Here is a 15,587-nt window from a genome sequence, read left to right as displayed (position 1 = left end):
AACATTTCTGTATAACAATAACAAATAAGAATATTAAAATAAAACTTTGAAACTTTCTGAGTTAAAAAATATAAAACTCAGGTGTATTTCATATGTGAGATTCTATGGCTACACTAGATCCCGATCTTGTATTGAATCCGATTTCCATATTGGGTCTAATTTCCGAATCCAATCAGTTATGTCATCCCATCCATTTGTTAGCAAATGGCTGGCGGGAAACAATATTTTTTTAGGTTTTATGATACAATTGAACATTTTCGTCTACCCATCGATCGAAAAATGGTCGTGACAGTGTTGCCCACATGCATGGCCAACTGATGGCCTCTCTTTTTTTTCATTTTTTTGGGTGTGGGCGACACTTTTTCGGCCATTTTCCAACCGCTGGGTGGTCGGGAAATGGCTGGCTGACGACCTCTTGTTTTTTTGTTTTTTTTTTTATGTTTTTCTATGGTAAATACAAAAGGGTGAAGGTGAAAAGCTTGTTTGGTAGTCAATACCAATTCTCCTTGACTAAACCATTTTAAAATCCAAAGAGAGTTTCCAAACAACTCATGGAATTAGCAGTACCATAATTTTTATGTGATCAATCCCTTGATCTATGTGAATTGGTATTGATGCAATAGGTAAATCTTAAGGTGCATATGAATATCATAGTACAGATAATTGACATTGTATGATGTAATAATATACTTGACTTTCTTCCACATGTTTTTTCTACTGTATGTTTGTGCTTACCCTAGTTTAGATTCTTATCTTAGTCTTTGGCTGTATCTCAAAGATGGAGGGTGTCCTAAAGATGGAGGGTGATCCCATATGGTAAGCGGGGTCCTGTGCTAAGCTTAAGGCCCAGGTTCAAATCCCTTTGCCACATAGGGCTTAAAAAATATTTGGTCGGATCAGCCTAACCCCAGCTTGCCTGTAAAAAAAAAGAAAAAGGAAAAAGATGGAGGGTGATCAGGTGCAACAGCACATTAAAAGTATAGAATCACACTTTATCGTTCCTCCATCCGAACCAGTTTTTTTTTTAATTAAATATTTAATTTTTTTTTTGTTCTAGATCATTTTTGTCAGTCTGAGTAGCTTGCCTCGTTGACCAACAAGCTCAAATCAACCCACATGGACCAAGATGGTAGTCAAGAATCCGAACCAATGTTATCAGTATCGGCCCTGAATTAAGGTGAATCGGCCCATACCGATTCTCAACTAAATCGTTTTGAATCAGCTAAAAAATAATTTAAAAATATTTTATGTCAATCGGAGTGACACTGTTAAAATCATTAAAATCATATTCAAAATCAATTTTAATCATTTTTATATTTATTAAAAAAAATCTGATTCAGGTTATTATCGTATCGAACATTGAATCGAACCTGATCCTGGAAACGACATAGCGAGCATGGCAAGAAATAAAAGTTATCAAAATCTCATGAGAAATTCCGAGTGGAGTTAGGTACCATCCATCAATTGCCTAGGCTAGGCCAGGCTAGCTAGCTTCGTAGGGTCCACTTTTCCTTAAGCACCACTACTAAGGTGGGTCCCATGCATGAGCTCTAATTCTCAATGGACTAGGTCATCATGCTTGCATGTTACTTGCACCAATCAATGCGTCCCGGACCTTACCACGATCAAACCTTATAGGGTCTGGGTATGGTGACAAATAAGAAGACCCGGGTTCAGACCTAAAAGTCTGATTAGTACATGGATCCGGGTATAGTTTTTGAAATTTTATATCAGACCCAGGCCTGGCCTGAGTTCCAATTAAGACCTTAAATTTTTCATTGTAAAAATGATAAAAAATATTATTTTACCTGGTATGGTTTCGGGTCTGGTTCATGTAGTTATTATCGAGTCTGGGTATGGTTTCTCTTATAGTGAACCCGATTAGACCTAGGCCTGGACCCGATACCATACACGAAAATCATGTCCAAGTCTGGTTCTACCTGGATCCGAACTAAAGCGGACCCATTGACACCCCTAATCTTTGATGCTTCAAATGGACCATAACTTCTGATCGATATCTCTATTTTTGTGAATATGTTGAACTTTGTCAGTAGACTCAGCTCTCACAGATCACAAAATGAGTGAGCTTCCAAGCCTTCAGGGTCTCCTTTAAGCTCCATCACAAAATTCTCAATTAGATAAACCAAATTAGTAGAGGCCTTGCCCTCTCCTCAGTCCCCAGCTTGGTTAAGTAGGAATATATAAAAAGATTAAAACTGAACCAGTGGAAGTGCATTTTCTAAGGGTCCCCAATATGATATACTTGAAATGTTAAACAAAGGTAGTGATTCATCAGTCGATTATATAAGAGAGCAGGATAGCAAGGTCACAATATCATAACCAAGGGGTTTCGGGTTCAAGTAGGGCACTGAGACAGTTTGTATCGACATCTGACCCGACCCAAACTCGAATTCTCGAGCATGAGCGTGGAATGTGTCAACTTGAATAATGTTAGGATCGATCCGAGCAATATGTGGACCGGGTTTGGGTCATGATTTTTGCTTGGTACTCCACTCGACTTGGCTTTTTTGTTGGGTACCCAACCAACCCAATTATTATATATATATATATTTTTAATAAAAATAAATTTCTCAAATTATGCAGGTAGGGATTTGAAATTCTATTTTCATGACCAGACAAAACCCAAACCCGAACCCGGTTATTAGTTATATGGGTAGGTCGGGGTCAACCCTAACCCAACCAAAAATAAACTGCTTTCCATGTAAAGTATGGATTTTATTTTTTTACCAACAGGGCTCCTTATGTCACCTTGTGTTGGGACAGTGCAAGTTCAAAACCCAATGGTATAATTGTATAACTGGTGAGGGTATGCCAAACCCCAGCTTGGCTATAAAAAAAAAGTATTTTTTTTTTATGTTTCTTTTAACCTTTTCTTAGTTTCAAGGTTGACTCATTTTGCTCGCTAAGGCTAACTTATCTGGTAGGGGCGAGTCCTGAATCTCAACTTGATGTGGAGTATGTCATAAGTTTGAAAGATATAGGTGTGCATTCTTTTATGCGAGGAAAAAGCTGAGAGAAAAACTCTCATTCTTAAAGAAAGTTTTGCCTATGAGAGTTTTTGATATGAGAAGTTTTTCGCTTATTTGTGTAGCATGAGAAAAACAGAGTGAAAAACTAAACATAAAAACTACAAATTGCATAAAGTTTTTCGCTTGTTTTTCACCATCCACAAATTGCATAAAGTCATGGGATGACGCAATGGACGGTGTAGATGCCAAATCTGCTCTTGGCACGCTAAAAACTAAACAAATACTGTTTAATTCAATGTTGTCAGTATCGGTGTGTATCAGCTGATACGTATCCTATCGACATAAAATCGATATGAGTCACCCTGAAGTGGCTATTTTTTAATAAATATAAAAAATACTTAAAATTAATTTTTAATATTATTTTAATAGCTTTAACACATGTCATATTCTGATTGACATGTAATATTTTTAAATTATTTTTAGCCGATTCAGAATGATTCACTTGAGTATCGGTATTGGCCGATTCACCTGGATCTATGGCCAAATGATCCAGGGCCGATACGGATACTGAAGACATTGGTTTCGTTAAATAATTTGAGACAATAATCTGTAAGATCCTTCAACCTTTTTTATAAAAGCAAAAAAAAAAAAAATGGAAAGAAATTAGTTTTGTCCAACTTGGACTTTTGGTTGGTCGTAGGGGATCCTTCCCCAGCAATGTATGTTATCCTTTTCTCTTTAAATATTAAAACATTAAAACATTAAAACACACTCAATCCTTCTTTTTTTCTCTCTCTCAAATTTTTTATTATTTTGTGCAAAGGTCTGCCTCGCTAGAAAGTTTTGAAAGGAAAAAAAGGAGCATGGGGGAATATTTCTTATCAAAAGTATACTTTTTAGAAAAAACTCTTTCGGCAAAAAGGTCTTTCCTTTGTAAGGGTAGAAAAATCCCTACAAATTCTTCATTTTGCATCACTTTTCTTACATCTTTCTTTCTTCCAAACGTGCCCAAAAAGTGAAATGGTTCTTCCTTAGTATCCAAAAAAGAGAGAAAAATTATACCTCATCTTGAAGAACTAGCAGCATCAGAACTTGCACAAATATGATTTACTCTCACTACTACTATTATTATCATTATTATTTAATTTCAAACTATTTTGCACAGTATTTTAATAACATGCTTTGCACCAAAACACGATGTCAATAGTTACCAAGAAATGAAATGGATATGAGAAAGCTGAAAAAATGAGTGCTAAAAACTAGTATGAATCATAAAGAGATATGGTTATAAAGCGATTATGCAAGTGCATGAAAAATGAAGAAAAAAATGCATAGAAAGCAATATGAAATGGGCAAAAGAAAATAAAAACTACAAACACAAATATAATACTATATAAAACCACCATGCAAGCTTGTTATAAAAAACTATATTCTTAAAATTAAAAAATATAAAAAGTAAGTAAAAAGCGATAGAAAAACTTTAAAGAAGCAAAGGGGAATCAATGTGGGAACCGTAGAAGAAGTGGGTTTTCCATTAAGGAGATCCGAGTTTTCCAAGGTTTCTCCTCATTTTCTAGAAAAAAGCAGAGTTTTCTGCCTTTGAAATAGGCTTCTAAGAAAGTGGAGTTTTCCAAAGCTTCCTATAAGTATGCTATGGCAATCTAAATATTATTTTATAATTTTGTAATAAAAATTGTGCCTTGATCTTTTTTTGGATTTATAACTCAAAAAAACAGCATCCAACACGAAGACCTGGTCGCACTGGCTCAGCCTACCGTCCGTGTCCGTGTCCGTGTGACACAGATATGTGCATTAATGGTAGTAAATGATAACCCTACAAACCGTTAATAATGTTTCAAAGAGAATAACGCGTTATTTTGAAATGTAACCTCGCTTTCTCTTCTGAAAAGCTGTCCCTATTCACCTTTCACATCGAAAGCCAGTAAATACAAACAGTCCAACTTTTCCAACAGGACCGCCCACATCATCATGAGCTCATCCAAACACATGACCACCGTCCCTTCTTGTAATCATACTCACAAATATGGTATTTTTAATGAATTTTTAGTTAGTTTTTTAGTTTTTAAATTAAGCTCTAATTTTCCCATATTTTATCAAGATTTTTTAATTTCTCACAAGAAAAAGAAAATGAATGGATTTTTTTCCATTATAAACTTTTTGTCGCTATGCTTGTAATCATGATTAGGGGTGTCACCGGGTCGACCCGACCAGACTGAACCCTATAGGATCCGGGTATGGTGATAAATAAAAAGACCTGAGTTCAGAACCCAAAGTCTGATTAATACACGGAGTCGAGTATAGTTTGTGAAATTTTATACCAGACTCGGGCCCGACCCAATTTCAAATTAAAACCCACAATTTTTCAATGTAAAAATGATAAAAAAATAGTATTTTATCGAGTATGGCTCGGGTCTGGTTCATGTAGTTTTTACCGGGTTCGGGTATGGTTTCTCTTATGGTGAGTCGGATTAGGTACGGATTCAATACCATATTCGAAAATCAGAGCCTGGTCTGCTTCCACCTGGGTCCGAATCAGACCCGAGCCATTGACACCCCTAATCATATATGATGCATATGTTTGATTATTGCAAACCTACCATCTTAACCTTAAGGTTGTGTTTGATTACCTCCAATCTCCAAAGACAATCAGGTTCAGTGTTTTGATCCAACCTCCTTAAGAGTAGATCTTAAAATCAAGATTGTGAGATCCCCATTTTAGGTCAAATCCCCCAAAACCAAGGTTTTCAAGACCGATTGGGGGTAGGGGTGGCAATAGTGTCGGGTTGGCGGGTCGACTCGACGGGTTGGTGGGTCAGCATACCTCAACCCGAACCCGACCCGTTTATTAAACGGGTCGGCTGTGGCAAAAACGAACCCAGCCCGTTTAATAAACGGGTAACCCGACATGACCCGCCAACCCATTTAATAAATGGGTTGGGTCGGGTAAAGGGGTTCTCAGGTTGGCGGGTCGGGTTGGCGGGTCAGGTTGACGGGTTGGCGGGTTGACCCACCCGCCTAACCCGTTTATTAAACGGGTCAGGCGGGTTGGCATACCCCTAACACGAACCCAACCCGTTTAATAAACGGGTTAGGCGGGTCGACCCGTTTATTAAACGGGTTCATTTTTTCCAAACCCGAACCCGCCTAAGAGGCGGGTTGACGGGTCATGTCAGATTTTGCCACCCCTAATTGGGGGTGGTGGTAGTCCGACTAGAGAACCTCAAATCTCTAATTCGAGGATCTCTGCTTAAAAAAACTGGGATATAAGATCAGAGACAAGCAACAACACAGTGGATGTTTTGTTTTGTAGGTGAGAATGAAGAGGATATGATGATGATGGTGGTAGCAATGTTATCAATATCCTTATGTATCGGTATTGTATCAGCGTATCAGGGAAAAAATCAATACACTTTACACTTAAATCAATTATTTTTTAATAAATATAAAAAAATACTTAAAATTATTTTAATGTTTTTAACACTTGTTACATTTTGATTGTCATGTAATATTTTTAATTATTTTTTGACCGATTCAAAATGATTCACTTGAGTATCGGTATCGGCTTATTCTCATGAATCGTTGGCCAAACATACAGAGCCGATACCCATACATACTGACAACATTGGGTGGTGGTTTAGGTGAACGATGACGTGAGGAGAACGATGGCAATGATAAAAGACAATCAATGACATGAAATATTTGAAAGCTACCACTCGAAACACCTACAACTACAATATAATATATGAAATCCACATATGTTATTTTTTTTTATCAAATTTGAATATATAAAAGAAAAGACAAAAAAAAAAACCTATGTATTTTTCTAATTTCTCCCCCCCCCCCCCCCTCAAAAAAAAAAAAATACCTTAATTGAAGAGGACTTGTACTCATTTTCATGAGGTACTGTTTTGTGGCCACAACTTTGTCCATTAATGGCCTACATTTTGCCTGCTGAACAAACCGAACAGAGGGTGTTCAAGTTCAGTTAGCTCTTGTGGTAAGCTAGCCGAGTCGAGCTAAAGCTCACTCACATATACAAAAAAGAATATATTTTTCAAATTTAAAAATAATAATTCGACTCTATTTTATCAAATAGCCAATCTGGCCCAAATCCGATTTTTTGGGTAGGAGCATAAAAAGTGCCGACCCAAATAATATTAGGGTGGAGCCGAAACCGAGCCCAGCAATATGCAGGTCGGGTTTAGGTTATGATTTTTGTCAAGTACCTGACCCGACCCGACCCGACTTTTTTGCTAGGTACATGTGAGAGTGTTTAAAATGAGTTTTTAGTAAAAGTAAATTTGGAGTGAGAATGATTCTCATTGGCTTCATTTAGTTTTCTCATTTGCTCTCAAAGTAGGAATTGAAAAGGGCCTCTGGCAATTCTGATTCATATCATTGGAATTGGAATCTTATGTTGGGCAGCAAAGCAAATTTACACAGTTTTAAAGTTTCAAACAGGAAGGATATACTTTGGATTTACTAGAAAATTGGGGGAATTGGGTGGTATCCCATGTGGTAAGCAGGGTCCTGTTTCAAGCTGAAGGCTCAGGATCAAATCCCTCTGTCACATGGGGCGGCTGTTGTTTTGGTATGGCCCCCCCTAACCCCCGCTTGCCTTAAAAAAAAAAAGATGGGTTGTTGAGAAGGAAGGTGTTTCATGCTCTTTAATCGACAAAGAGTGAAACAAACATGTCTATGAGAAATATATGGTGAGACCCACGTAATAAATGCAAAAAACAACTTTCCTGTCAAAATGGGTTCATACCTCTGAGGGGGCACTTTTTGTCCAAAGTAGTTCTTTTAAAGAAAAGAGGCATCTCTTGAGTGAGAGTGTAACAGACTTGCCTCAACCCAAAACATAGTAAAGAGTCTCAATTTCATCAGAAATAAGGCCTCTTTCCCATGAAGGTCTAAACAAAACTTCACCAACCTCGCCCCACAATTTTCATATGAAACTGTGATTTTCATACGAAAATAAGGTCACACCACCGCCCCTCAAATGGGGAAGCAGTTTCCCCATGTGGGTGCGCGTTTCGCATGAAAGAGGGATCCCCAGGTGAGCATGTAACAAATCCACCCTTATAAAACAAGTGAGAAGTGGGGACAAGTTGAATCTAGATTGCTTCAGTTCCATAGAATTTAACTTCCAAAACCCCACTTAAAGAAAGGAGTGGGCCATTTATATTGTTTTTTGAAATATAAAGGTTAAATAAAAATGAAGTAAATTTCTACAACTAAAAGTTCATTCCTAGAATAGAGAGTAGTTGTATGAGTTTTTAAATGGCCAACGGTCAGAAAAAAGAGAGTTTCCCACCATATTTTGTGGGTTGCCGTTGACATCAAGACTTGCCTCCCCTTGTCCATTTTCCTATTTTTCTAGTGCTTAATGTTTTATTATAAACCCTTATTTTGCTAATATTATTACATAATGCTCTGTGACAAATATCGCGAGATTTATAAAAATCTCACGAGAAATTATGATATTTATGTTTTTAGCAGATATTTATCATGAAAACCTCTGAGATTTTTGTTTTTAAATGTGTTTTATTTATAATTTTTATGTAAAAAAATTTATTTTTTATTTATTTATTGCCAAGATTCTACAGAAACAATGCATGATTTATCAAAATTTTCAAAAATCTTCTGAGTGTGTTGACTGCCAATACTTTGCTGTTTTAAACTTTTGTCACTATGATAATGCCTTTGCTTACTTTTAAGAAATCAGTGTCATTTTTAATGGCCAAGGTATTTGGCTGCCATTGTTCTTGAAAATAGCATTTTTTGGAACATAAAAGTTTTTTATTTTATTTGGGATGGGACCCAGTCTGCTAGGCAGGTGGTCTAGGTTTAATTTTCATGGGGTCACCCCTTGCTCAAGCTGAAGCGTGTCGAATCCCCGAGGAAAAGGGGTAAGACAACCATAAGTACGTCAGACTGAGCCAGCACGGTTAGGTCTTTGATCTTGGAGCTCACTTCTCCTTGCAAATATGAAAAAAAAAAAACAAAAAATTTATTTGAAAAATTACTATAGGTCAGATTGAAGAGTCTCTAATTGTAAACACCTATAGTGAACGTAGCTTTTAGTAAGCTTGCAATTGTGGTGAGTGAAATTCTTTCATATATAAGTTCATAAAATTATAGCAACTTTTTCTAACACAAATGATTAATTTAAATGCATTAATTATGAAGGTCACGAGATACCTTAAGGAAGTTCAACATACGTTTCATTTTTAAATGTATGTGTTACATTATTGAAAATTGATGTTTATTCATCATAGGCTTAATTTCTTTATATGGCACGTTTCTTGAGAGAGAATTGTGCCCCGATTGGCTCATGAGCATGGTTGTTCTTTTTTTTTGGCCAGGCTCCTTTTTGGATGACAAAGGTAAAACATGATTTTTCGACAAACCAGGTTTTGCTTAAAAATCAAGTTTTTAGCAAATTGCCAAGTTAAAAGAGGTTTGCCAAAAAACCAAGTTAAATGACTTGTTTAGATGACAAAAAACCAAAATCGGGTTTTACCACAAAATACCCAAAAACAATATATAAAAAAATATGAATGGCAGCCATTTTTTGACCAGTCACTGATTGGAAAATGACCGGACCGGTCTAGTGTCACACACAAGCCCGGCCATTTCTCAGTCAGTGGCTGGCTAGAAAATAGTCAGCCCACGTTAACTATGAATTTTTTTAAAAATAAATGGCTAACAAATCAACTAGTTCTGTTTTTATTCTCTAATTTATCTGCATGGTGTCTTAGAGGACTAAGGCTTTAATTTGGTTGGACTTATTTAGTCACACACACTCGAACCTACTTAGATCAACTGGGCTGCTTGATCTTGATTTTAATCTTCTTTATATATATATATATATTTACAATGAGAAACCACATCCAAGATCATAGACCTAGCCGCACTGGCTTTGCCTGTGGCACTTAGGGTCGCTGTCCTGGCAGCATAAAACTCGTGCTTGGTGGCATAAAAACTCAATCAAGGTTCATCCAAGACTTGGCCGGGGCCGGTCAACGCCGACTCCAAATCATCTAATCCTTGAACATGCCACCTTACTTCAGTCAACTGACCAAGTCAGCCAGACCTTAACATTTGACTGGAGCCAGTTGTAGTTCCAAGCCTAGAGTGGAGCCTAATCTGAGTTCATTATTGTTTACCTTGGTAATTTTAAGCTTTAACCGCAAAGACTTCTTTGGTGATTTCTGGCCAAAAGCATGGGCAAAAATGTAACTATCTACTCTCAATATTAAAAACCTCTCTTTTTGAACTTTTCGAGAATAAAAATAATGTCCTCTTTTTTACAACCATCTTTTCCTGTCACACTCTGACCGCACTAATCATTCCCACACCAAAGCTCCCTTCCCCACCAAGATTCCGGCGAAATTCCGGCTGGTTCCAGCCACTTGGCTTTTCATGAAGGTGGGCTTCCGTCGTCCTCTAAGATGCTCCTTTCATTGTCTCCGGAGTATCAAACTCTGCAAGTGAGACACAAGCAAGGTGGTCTCATAGTCAAGTCCCCACTCTCTTTTTCTTCATTTGGACAAAAAAAATGCACCACCTTGACTCCTCTCTTCTTCTTTTCTATGAGGGGTTTATACTTTATAGTCGTTAAAGATGGTCCCATTTTTCTGTTTGGTCTTTTCTGAGGGTTCTTCAGAAGACAAGACCCCCTATGCTTCTGAAGTGTACCATTGTCCTTGTTCTGAACTCTTATCCTGTCTGCAGATAGACATAAAAATGGTACCTTTGCTTGGGTTCTGTCATATAGGCATTTTCTTTCTTGGGCTCTAGTTTTCTCATCTTTCTGTTTGATTTTTTCACTTTGGTAGTTTTATAGAGGCAGGAGATGCAAGATTTTGATGTTGGTATGTCTTTGTTTGTGCTTTTTTTTTTTAATCTTGGGGTCTAGTTTTTTTTTATCTTTCTGCTTGATTTTTTTTCACTTTGGTAGTTTTTATGAAGTAGGAGATGCAAAATTTTGATCTTGGGTCTGGATTTTTTCTTTTAGCCAATATAGAATTGTTTCTGGGTCAGATAGTAGAACATGCAAGAGAGTGGCAGTTCTTGTTTTTTCTCCCCGTACCCTACTCTTGTGCTGTTCCTTTGAGGCGTGTGAAGTCATGGACTCATATTTTATTGTTATTTTAATTGAGGTTCTATTATTTTCACTGCTCTTTGCGACAAATTCAAAGTGAATTTTTGATTTTTTTTAATTTTCTTCGGCTTATGTGTCAGTCTTTTGTGCATTGGATTCTTATCTGTTACAAATTTGGTTTGTTGGTGTCTCATTTAATATTTGAGCGTTTCCTCAAACGTTTCTCTAATGACCGTCTTAAACAGTGATACGTATTAAAGACTTCAACCAGCTGCATAATTGCATATTCAACAGAGCTTGTAAGGCAGAAGAAAGAATGTTTTGCAACTAGAGAGAAGGTTTAATTCGTCACAAGCCTTTAAGATTCAAACAATTTTCCTTTTTCCATACAGGTAACGTTGGTATTGATTTTTTTTTTTATGGTTTTTGTGATTCCATAACAGACCTATTGGTCTTTGATGTGGTCTCTGACTGGGGGAGGATTGTAGACATAAGACCAACTCCTTGTGAAATTCTTTTCCATGGATGAATCATCCCAGCATTTTCCTCCAACTCTGGGGGTATCAAGAGAGTCTACAGAAATGCTTGATGGGACAGAGTCTCCTGATTCTCCTCCCAGCCAAGCTGTGTTCACGGATGTAAGTTTGGTTCCTGAGCACGAGAAGAAGGAATTGGAGGAAACTATCTCAAAACTTGAAGGCAAGTTTGAAGTGAATTCATGCATAAAGATCTCAACTGAGGTAATGGGCTTTTGGGCTTACTGTTGATTGCTTTTGCAGGAGAAGTAATGGAATTGAGATCCCAACAGAGACATTTGGATGGGAAGAGGAGAGAAGCATTGAATAAGCTATTAGACCTCAAAGGTAGTGAAATATGAGATCTAATTTACGACCTTCTTTGTGATCTTGAAGAAATTCTTCTTCAGCATTAGCACTTTAACAATTTTTTTGGTTTCAGGCAGCATCAGGGTATTCTGTCGCGTTCGCCCTTTCTTACAGATGGAAAAGAGAAGCAAACCTGCACACATTACTGCTCGAGCAGAGAAGGTTTCGATCCTGGGGATGGGGAAGAAGAAAGACTACGTCTTTGACAGAGTATTTTCTCATGAGGCATCACAAGGTATACCAAGACCAAACTTTAGAAGTCTTTCTTTTAGGGTTCTGATGTTCTAGTTGGTAATTGCTAAATGTTACCCTATGAAATTTCTGTAGAAGATGTGTTTGGTGAGGTTGAGCCGATTCTCAGATCTGCGCTCGACGGTCATAATGTATGTATTTTCGCTTATGGACAGACTGGAACTGGCAAGACTTTCACAATGGTGAGGGGCAGATCACAAGCTTCTTTCATTTGATTTTGCTTGCTTGCTCTTTTGTGCTATTTTCTCGCCTGTCAGTTTTTTAACTGTTGCAGTTGGATTTGAGGAATTGTTCAGGAGGGAACACTGGATCGTCCAGGCATTGTTCCGCGAGCAATCAAGGCACTCCTTGGTCAAGCATCGCTTGACAACGTAGTTTCTTTCAAGTTCTCATTGAGCATGGTGGAGGTTTACATGGGAAACCTAAAGGATCTACTTGCACATAAATTACCTACAAGAATAGTAGGGTCTGCTTGTATCTCCAGAAGGTAAAAACATTTGATCTCTATTACTAGTGATTATTTGGTCTGAAATCTTTATTTCATTTTAAGTTGGTTGGCTATATAGTGGTCTCATTATGCAAACGGATTCAAATGGATCTGTGGAGATCGATGGTCTGACTGAAATACCATTGACGGATTTCGCACAAGCAAATAAGAGTTATCTTATGGGGAGGAAATCCCGATCTACGTGTTGGACAAATGTCAATGAAGCATCCAGCAGATCTCACTGGTGACTCCTGATTTAGTTGCAATTTTGCATCAATCTTTTTATCATATTGGTGCTTACATTTCTTCTGTCAGAAATTTATGTTGGCAATTCATGTATCTGCAGCTTAACTAGATTAACCATTATCCGCGATGAGGGTGGCAAAGCAATTTCAAGCAAATTGTGGATGGTTGATCTTGGAGGAAGTGAGAGGCTGTTGAAGACAAGGGCCACTGGGCAGACTCTAGACGAAGGAAGGGCAATAAATTTGTCTCTTTCAGCTCTTGGTGATGTTATCTGTGCTCTAAGAAGAAAGCATAATCATGTTCCTTATAGGTAATTTCTTTATCTTGTTTCTGCTCTGTTAGTTTTATGACCATGACTTTAATCATCATTTAACATGATTGTCAATCAATTCCTATTACGGTATGGTAGTTCATTTATATAGTGTTTGCCACTAAATTTTCCTACTATATACAGGAACAGCAAGCTGACTCAAATACTTAAAGATTCACTCGGTATGTTAGTGTGGTCCCACTAATCTCTTTCCCGCATTGGCAAGTTTGCTTTAGTCAAAACCTGTGTAATGTTGATAAAATTGTTCATAACAATTCCTTTTGTGAATGATGTAGGGGATGGTTCAAAGGCTCTCATGGTCATTCACATTAATCCAAAGGAGGATGACATTAGTGAGACCATATGCTCTCTGAACTTTGGACAAAGGGCACGGGGTGTTGAGTGCAACAGGGAGCTCTCTGAGGTAATTCTGGTGATGACTTTGATTTTCTTTGCTGTAGTCTTAAAATTTGGTGATTAAGCAAAGTAATCGACATTCCTCTCATTATTTTGCCATCGATAAAATTCGTGAACCTTACATAAATTCATTTAAATTCTTTTTAGGAGTTGAAGAATCTGAGGAGAAAGCGGACTGCAGAATTAGATCAAGAGATAAAAGATGCAGAGCAGGATTGCCAAAAGGTCAGGGACCATGTCCAGAGACTTGAATGCGTGTTAAGAGAAAAGAAACAGATATTTTCAGTGAGATATGGGTTTGAAGATCAAACAGGGTCTCCGAGAAGTCCTTTAACTGTTCCTAGAGAACTTTTTGAGAGTCCTAAAGCTTCTGAGAGGTCCACAGCTAGAAATGGCTCAGCTTCTGTGTCTCGATTTATGGCATCAACCGTCTGCAGTAGACAAAGACAGCTTTCTGAGAGGGATGCTAAAGCAGCTAAAATGCACAGATCAGGGATGAAATATCTGACTGAAATAGATTTTCGGTTATCGGGGTCTCGGATTCTCTTCCAATCAGAATCTAATTTTAAGTCAAATCTACGTAGTGGGTTATCACTGCGATCTAATTCGAAGAAGCTTCATACTGAAGAATTGTATCCTATGCAGCCAGATACGCCAATTCATAGCTCAAAAGTTCCAAGGCCATCACATAACAAGAGATTGTCTGCTTCTCCATCGATCTCACACACAAGGAACCTTTCTGATATCAATATGCGAAAAAGAATGACTGATAGGCCAAATTCTTGTGAAATATCTGGTCTCCCATCAAAAGGCAAGAAGCTAATTCGTTCTTCGATGCCCAACTGTTTGGAGTTAATTCATGGTTCTAGCTACCCCAGTTTAGCAGACTGTCACTGCTAGCAAAGATGAAGAGACGAAACAGCAGTGCCACAAGATCTCATTAGTGCAGATTAACATTCCAGAAATGGTTCAACTGTGAGTAGTGTATGTACAGTATCAAGTGATTTATAGTAACTTAAAATCAATAATCAATCAATCATATCATGTTAGCAAGTTTTTATTCTTGATCTAAGAGCAGAAGAGATTTAACTGTTATGAAATTTCAGTCTGCTAGTCTTTAAGAAAGGCGCAGCAGGGCTGAGGTTAAATACAGCAAGATAGGACTGAAAATCAAAGACCTGTGTCACATGGATACGGCTTCCCATACAGGGATACGACCATTTTTATCAAGTTTTCAATTAGTAATGTATAAAGGGACACGACACGACCAAAATGGAGTACCCATGTGACGTAATCGAGGACGAAAGCAAGAAGGAGAGCTATTCTACACACTCATGCTGTAATCAGACTAAAAGGTGTCTCTGATGTCTTACTCTTGCAGATGGGACGTTGACATCAGTACACTTATCAACGTATTTACAGAAGTGTGTGTGGGTTGAAAAGCACCAATCATAAGGAGAGCACCGACAATCCTAAACAATAACTTTAATTGTCAATAGCCTTTCTACCGTCTCAAGAGAGCCTTTTCTAAATCTTTGTAACTTTATTTTCTGAAATCAATCTAAAAAACAGAGTATTTTATCCATATATTGTTGGTTGGTGCTATTTTGGAACCTTGCCTCTCCCTCTACCAAAATACAGCTTCTCCATGAATGTACCACTGAATGTGCTTAGTTCAGTTCTCATTCTCAAATCTGACCACTCAACATCCTCCGTTTTAATGGTTACCAAAATCCAGCTTCTCCATGAATGTACCACTGAATGTGCTTAGGTCTCTGACCACTCAACATCCTCCCTTTTAATGGTTACCAAAATCCAGCTTCTCCATGAATGTACCACTGAATGTGCTTAGGTCAGTTCTCATTCTCAA

At 37.6% G+C, this 15,587-nt stretch overlaps 1 protein-coding gene across 1 annotated transcript; it reads left to right on the top strand.

Moving 5' to 3' along the window:
• The first annotated feature begins 11,342 nt into the window (after nt 1-11,342).
• On the top strand, nt 11,343-14,777 carry LOC149820738 (kinesin-like protein KIN-14O). The gene is made up of 10 exons (XM_089983838.1): nt 11,343-11,459; nt 11,565-11,984; nt 12,079-12,240; nt 12,333-12,439; nt 12,554-12,744; nt 12,824-12,988; nt 13,091-13,300; nt 13,445-13,482; nt 13,597-13,724; nt 13,865-14,777. Exons 2-10 carry the CDS (start codon nt 11,909-11,911, stop codon nt 14,615-14,617), a joined length of 1,830 nt encoding a protein of 609 aa, XP_089839964.1. The 5' UTR covers nt 11,343-11,459; nt 11,565-11,908; the 3' UTR covers nt 14,618-14,777.
• Nucleotides 14,778-15,587: the final 810 nt, after the last annotated feature.

The sequence above is a fragment of the Nuphar pumila genome, chromosome 12 (assembly GCF_984573655.1).
Source record: "Nuphar pumila chromosome 12, dmNupPumi1.hap1.1, whole genome shotgun sequence".
In the NCBI taxonomy this organism is placed as follows: domain Eukaryota; kingdom Viridiplantae; phylum Streptophyta; class Magnoliopsida; order Nymphaeales; family Nymphaeaceae; genus Nuphar; species Nuphar pumila.
This window is presented reverse-complemented; position numbering and strand designations above follow the sequence as displayed.

Coding starts and splice junctions, on each gene's coding strand:
- LOC149820738 (XM_089983838.1), top strand. CDS start 11,909: ATGGAATTGAGATCCCAACAGAGACATTTGGATGGGAAGAGGAGAGAA. Junction 13,483..13,596: donor AATACTTAAAGATTCACTCG/GTATGTTAGTGT, acceptor TGAATGATGTAG/GGGATGGTTCAAAGGCTCTC. Junction 13,725..13,864: donor GCAACAGGGAGCTCTCTGAG/GTAATTCTGGTG, acceptor AATTCTTTTTAG/GAGTTGAAGAATCTGAGGAG.